The 7,114-nt window shown below is 39.6% G+C and overlaps 1 protein-coding gene across 1 annotated transcript in view; it reads left to right on the top strand.

Moving 5' to 3' along the window:
* LOC149319328 (von Willebrand factor A domain-containing protein 3B-like) overlaps positions 1–6,696 on the top strand; it is a 98,934-nt gene extending 92,238 nt beyond the window's left edge. The window contains exons 28-29 of the mRNA XM_089511482.1: positions 1,186–1,433; positions 6,313–6,696. Of these exons, the coding sequence (XP_089367608.1) occupies positions 1,186–1,433; positions 6,313–6,632 (568 nt within the window). The 3' untranslated portion in view covers positions 6,633–6,696. The remainder of the gene's footprint in view (positions 1–1,185; positions 1,434–6,312) is intronic.
* The last annotated feature ends 418 nt before the right edge of the window (positions 6,697–7,114 follow it).

Here is a 7,114-nt window from a genome sequence, read left to right on the forward strand (position 1 = left end):
TCTGTCCAGTGATGACTTGGGGAGGACCTTCTCAGTAGTTGCTCCCAGGGTGTAGAATTCCTTTACATGGAAGACTGATCTACCCCTGACCCTACCTCCTTCCACTGGCAGGTAAAGACCTTTTTTTATTTAAACAGGCATCTGATGATGAACAGGTCATAAAAAGGTGCTTTTAATAGAGGTTTTGCCCTGCATTTTAGTTTCATTGTTATGCTTTTACAATGACTTTATGCTGTTTTAAATTATGGGTGTTATATGATAGCTGATTTAATTGTTTTAAAAAACTTTTGTAGCATCAGATCTTTATTTGTATCTTGTTTTAACCATGTTACAGTCCACCTTGGGCTCCTTGTTTGATGAAAGGCAGGATATACATTAAACAAACAAACATGTAAAAGGTTGGATCCAGAGATGCATCAATGGAAAAGATTCTGGAAGCGGTACTATTCTTTGATCCTTTGTTACAAGCATGAGTGGAAGTTATTATGCTACACCTTGTGTTAGCAAGCTTCTTGAAATATTGGCAAGAGACTGTGCAACACTTTGAGCTGATAGATATAAAGCCGAATTACAGTTGTCTTTGTAAACAGGGCTCTCACTTGGAGTCAGAAAAGCTAGAAAAGCTAGTTAAAAGCATCTTGATCCTACCTGTTATATGTTTATTAACCTGTAGTGATGGTAGGAGGAGATATACAAATGAGGTGGCAGTACTACTGTATAGAGAACTCTTAGACTATGTGTGAATGGAGCCATGAGTTATATTAATAGTATGTATGTGGATTGTGTGTAATGGAGGAAGAAAATGTGAGTGGGAAATGAGGACAGCAAAGATATTACAAGCAAGAGAACCAGTGTTGTGTAGTGGTTTGAATGTTGGATTATGATTCTGGAGACCAGGGTTCGAATCCCTTCTCAGCCATGGAAACCTACTTGGGAAAACCATATTTTTTTAGCTTCAGAGGCAAAGTCAAATCCTCTCTGAACAAATTTTGTCAGGAAAACTACGTGATAGGGCTGGCTTAGGGTCATCATAATTTGGAAATGACTTGAATGCAAACAACAACAAGAAGTTTGTGATTATCACATGCCTCCTATTTGTCATTTTATGAATGAAAAAAAAGTTTCTGAAGTAGTAGATGCATCACATTTTCCTGAACTCAGTTATGCTTCTACTTTTAATTCCAGACCAAACATAAGGGTTGTAAAGCATTTCCACAGACCAATCTCATCTGAAGAGAGAACGAAGAAAACAATTGCAGTAGGAGGGGATTATAAGAAGAGGAACAGAAAAGGAAGAGCTACAGTCAAGAACGAATGCCTCAAAGCATGGGCCTCATCTGACTCAGATGAGATGTTGTTTGTTCCTAGTAGGACAATGAAGCGGAGAGAACATAGTTCATCACCACCCCCTCCTGCCAAAGATGAAAGTTCAGGTATAATAAGTAAGCTTGAGAAAGAGTTCAGTGAGGTTATAAAATCAGATTTATCTCAGATGGAAGGATGCCTCCCTAAGGTCAGTTGATCACTTAATCAGCATTTCCTATTGCTCTGCCCATCTAGTACTTATTCAGGGATCCTGTTACACCACATAGTTCTAAAGCTACATATTCTACTTTAACTGCCCATGGCAAGTCTAGTGGTTGTAGTTTTGTGAGGCACTAGAACTTTCTGGCTGATGGTTCTAAATACTCCTCCCTAAACTACAAATCCCAGGATTCTGTAAGTTGTTAAAGTGGAATCCGGTTAAAGTAGAATCCACATTTTCACATTTAATGTTAAAGTGCTATAATTATGTAGTGTGTAGTGGTGTAGTGTGAAAAAGCCCCAGGACTATGTCATTTCTTCAGATACACTGTTGCACAAGCCCAAAGCTAGCTAGCTCTCTCTCTTTCGCTTTCTCTTTCTCTCTCTCTCTCTCTTTCTCTCTCTCTCACACACACACACATCCAGTTACATTTTTTAAAAAATGGGGGCATATGCTTTTTCTGTTCCATTCATTTTCATTAAGCCATGTAATTAATCTTGAACTCTTTCAAGTCCTTCCCTAGTAATTTATGATCTTCTGGATTGGATTTCTAAACATTTTATTTTTCAAAATCAGTCATAAGAAGGTGATTTAACTGGAGGAATAGCTCTAGAAAAGTGTGTACATTTTCAGTCCTTGATATTTGCCATTTTCCTTATCTATATCACCCCTGCCCTTCTGAAGATACAAGAGACAAAATACCTCAGTCTATGATCTCACATGTCATATGGGTTTGAACCTGAATTTCAGAAAGTTATTGTTTTGGACAACAACATCCAGAACCCCTCAACACCCCTCATACAGTGCTTTTACAAACAATGGCTTACTTTGGCAAGTACCCAAGCAGGAACAGCTTCCTTTGATATCCCTTACTTGCCTTGAAAATAACTTCTCTTGCTTTTCTTGCTTTTCTTGTTCTCAGTTAATTGCTGCAAAGGTTTGTGTACGTAATAAAGCAGGTGTGGGCAACTGTGGGAGTCTAGTGGGCTGTACCTTCCCATCATGCACCCACTGGAAACCCCTCTCCCCATTTTTTTTGCCCCCAAATGCCCTCCAATGCCCTCTAGGAGCCATACTTTTAGGGCTGCCAGGGCCATTTTAGATCAAGGAGAGGGTTTCCTTCTAAACCACAAGTGAACAGAAGACATTTCTGGTCCTAAAATGACTTAGGGCACCACCAAACATGGCATAAAGTCACCTAGAGGTCATTTGGGGACAAAACTTCCTTTCTTAAAAAAATACCATTTTTTTAACCTCTGTGGGCCCTAAAAACAGCCCTGTGTCCACAGGTGGCCACACCTTCCTCACCCTTGCATTACACAGGAAGATAAATGTTAGAAAAATCTGCAAGCCTTTAAATCTGTAGTGATTTCTGTAGTATGTAGCTTTAGAACTGGGGTGAACCAATTTGTAGGAAGAGGAACTAAGTTCCATTTCTGGTGGTAGGTTTTGAAGCACAGTTGCTTATCATGACCATAGCCTCATTCTCAGGAAGCACTAAAAAAGGCTACAGCAATGTTGATCTGTGTCAACAAATCTGTTGTACCACTTCGCCTTGCCACTTGGAGCAGGACTTTTGTAAAGTTATTGGGTCTTCGTAGTCCATTCAAGACCTAGCGAACCCAAATACTTTGGATTACAACAGGGATTGTTCACAAAAATATATCATTAATATGGAAATAACAACCCCTTTCCAGTCACTGTGGGGACTACAGCTAAACTTAGATGGAACACAAATAGCTGAGGGAAGTAGAAGGAATCACTGTCCATGCCAATCAAAAAGTTTAAGTGCTGTAATTCTATGGACCTCTGACTTCACTTCTCTACTGATTCTATGTAGATATTAAAACCCTTATAATGTTCTCTGTGAAATGAACTTGTTTACTAACCAAAGACTTGATACCGTGGACAGATAAGGTCTGTTAGGCAGTGACAGATAAGAGAAAGACCAGATCAAGAGAGAGAAAAAATGAACAGATGATGCTTATCTGGATGATCTGCCTTGTAATAATCTGTATTACTCAGTGGTAAAGTGATTAAATAACTAAATAGCCCTGTAGTTTTTCACCCACATTCCCACAACATGTCTTTGTATAAAATAATCTTTCCACATCTGGTTCCTAGTAGTTGCAAAGGTGTATCTTTCACTTTTTCAGGAGGTAACTAGAGTTATCATACTGAACAAAAGTACTGTTTGTCAAGATAAGCAATCACTATCACTTACAGCTTTTTATGGGTTTTTCGGGCTATGTGGCCATGTTCTAGAAGACTTTGTTCTGTGTTGTTCCATGCCAGCATTCTCTGAAGATGCCAGCCACAGATGCTGGTGAAACGTGAGAAACAAACTCTTTTAGAACATGGCCACATAGCCCATAAACCCCACAAAACAACTATGGATGCTGGCCATGAAAGACTTTCACTTCACAAACTATCACTTATGATTATTCTGTAGAAGTGCTGAAAAAGACTGAAACCACCAACCAGTGGACTCTTACTTAAAGTAAACTTCCTGATTAAATGTGGACAGTTTCAACTTACATGAATGACTTGCCATTTTTCATCTAGGAGTAATGTCTAGTAAGATTTTTATCAGAATTGTTTCCTTATATTGTACTGTTCTCCTTGTTCTTGTTAGTTCTGGAATAGCTGTACTATGCTTACTTTTGTTGATGTTACTCTTCTTGTGAGTCTTCCATTAGTGTATATTGTATGTATTCTATATATTGTAAGACATAACTTGAATAAAAGAAGATGGAGAAAAAATCCATTGTGCATCGATTGGCATGATTGCTTTTTGACATATTTTGGTTCTGTATGTGTGTGTAGCTGTTCTTAATAGAATTCATTTCCCCTAACTTTCCTCTGCCCTCCTTTTCTTCTGAGCCTCATCTAATATCTCCCTGAATCTAGACATATTTTGCAGTAAAGACCTTTGATCTAAAATATTCAAACATTTTGGCTCCCAAGAACTTATTTGAAATTGTATTCAGGTCTTGGTGTATCCTCCAGCTGCCCCAGTTTGGCTGTGACAGTTGTGATTAATCCCCTGTCCACTTTTTCAACCACTTTAAAAATGCCCCAGTTTTTTCTCTATTCTCCTCCTACTTTCCCCCTTCTCCCTTAGTTTACTTCAATTGCTGCAAACTGAATTCAAAATGTGAAAGCGATTTGCATTCCATTAATGCAACAGAAAGGAAAAGAGGGGTAGAGTCTTGCCCTTCCCAGTGTTCTAACTTATGGCGACCCTAAAGCAAGGGTCTTGCCCTATCACTGGGTTTTCTTGGCAAGATTTCTTCAGAGGAGGTACAGTATGCCATTGCCCTCTTCAGAAGCTGGGAGAGTGTGACTTGCCCAAGGTTACCCAGTGGGTTTCCACGTCTGAGTGGGGATTTGAACCTTGGTTTTCATATTCATAGTCCAATGTTTAAGCAAAAGCAAACTGCTGCAGCTTTTCCTACCTTGTATGTTCTTCTTCATTAATAACTTTTCTCATCTAGCCTCACTTTTGCTAATGGAGCTCTGGTAGGGCAATGGTTAAATGCCGCTACTGCAGCCAATCACAGCCACAAGGTTGTGAGTTCAATCCCAGCTAGGGCTACTGGGTCTACTCAGCCCTCTATCCTTTTATAGCTCAGTAAAATGAGTACCCAACTTGTTGGGGACAATTGGCTTACACACTGTAAACTGCTTAGGGAGTGTTAGTTAACTAATAAGCAGTATAGAAATGTACATGCTATTGCTACTTGCTAAGAATATAAGCCACTTGAGAGCAAAGGAGTTTGGCCACTTCAGTTTCTATCCACATACCAGGGAGTGCAAGACAATTTTAAAACCTTTTAGTGGGTCCTGTAGCCTTCTCAAAAAGAGTATGTACTCAGTAGGGGTGGACTGGTGATGTGTGTTGCTGATGATGTGACATTGCTATGTTTAACTGTGTGTGCTTGTGTAGTTAGAGAGCCAGTGTGGTGTAGTGGTTTGAGTGTTGAACTATGGAGACTAGGGTTCGAATCCTGGCGTGGCCATGTAAACCCACTGGGTGGCCTTGAGTAAGTCACACTCTCTCAGCCTCAGAGGATGGCAGTGGTAACCCCTCTTTGAAAGAACATGCCAAGAAAACCCCATGGATGATAGGTTCACCTTAGGGTCACCGTAAACTGGAAGTGTCTTGAAGGCACTCAACAATAACAGCAACAACAGTAACAATCTGTGTAGTTAGATGGACAATCAACATAACCCAAAAAGCAATCATATCCATAATTCACATTGATTTTGAACAGAGGTAGACATTGTCACTGATGCTTCTTTACAACTTCCCCCAAAAGATTTCTCTATATTTTTATGCATGATCTTTTTGGGTTTCATTTCTAAATCTGATGCCTCTGCTCATCCTGGGCTTTTTAATCTCTCAGAGGTAATTTTGATTAAACTGTCTGAAGAGATGAGTAAAAATAACTTAGCCTCTTCATTGTGCTGGCAGAAGAGGAACAGATATGTGATGATCTATGTGACCTTCATGATATTAGGTATAGATGAATAAGTCCTATTTTATGTTAATTACAATTGTACTTTATTCAGTCTTCGTTTGCAATAAGCTAAATTCAGTGAGGCTTATTCCCAGGTAAGTGTATGTATAATTGTAGCCTCAATGTGGCTTTAAAAATCCTGCCCCATTTTCATTTATTGCTGCTGATGCTTTCTCTTACTTTTGCATATATAATAAGTGTAAAATTGGCCTTATTTGATCTCACCAAACTCTTCACCTTTTCTCCTAACATCTTGTTTGCCAGAACCTGGTTTTCGTGGCTCTCCGTGCCATAATTCTCTGAGAGGTAGAAAGCAGAGGCTGTCTTCAAATGCTTTTGAACATAGGCTCCCAAAGAGTCTTCGTTGCTCTCGCTGCCCTTCTACGCGCCAGAAGAGTGTCCCTCAGCTTGTTAGCAAAACTTTCAGCAGCAGCAGCAGTAACAACAGCAGAAGCAGCAGCAGTAGCAGCAGCAGTAGTAGCAAGGTTTCCCTTTCCAGCATTGAGAAGGTGGAAGAGCTGGCAAGGCGGCTTCAGCAGTACCACATCGCTAAAAGGAAAGGCCACCTCACCAATTGCAAATAAGGAACAGGTCAGGACAGTAGGGGAACTGTGGGGAATGGCTGCTGGTTGCCAAACTGTATTATATGCATACTAAATAAACAATTTAATTTGATATTAAACTTTTGATATTAAAATTGTGCAGCATCACAAGATCTTTGTAAGGAGATCTTTTGAAAATGGGCCATGTAGTGAAAATAAATACCTCCTCTAGGGACTTTATCACACTAGCCAGTTGCCTTGCAGCCATCACATTGTTCAAGTAAACAGACACATACTGGTATAGAAACATTTACTATCACACTTCTCTGCAGTTGTGCTATGATGCTGCTTTGGCGATGCATGGTGCCACTGTCTGTTTTCTGCACTGCCTTGTTGACCTCAGCTTCCTACCTGTTTACACCCTACTTAGTACATGTGCTGTTTATTTATTTTTTAATTGTGCCAGCATTGCTTTTGTTGTTGTTATTGATTTAATTTTTTTTAAAGAAAAGAGCTACACTGAA

Source organism: Sceloporus occidentalis, unplaced genomic scaffold (assembly GCF_023333645.1).
Source record: "Sceloporus occidentalis isolate IW3139 unplaced genomic scaffold, rSceOcc1.0.p SCAF_2, whole genome shotgun sequence".
Classification (NCBI taxonomy): Eukaryota; Metazoa; Chordata; class Lepidosauria; order Squamata; family Phrynosomatidae; genus Sceloporus; species Sceloporus occidentalis.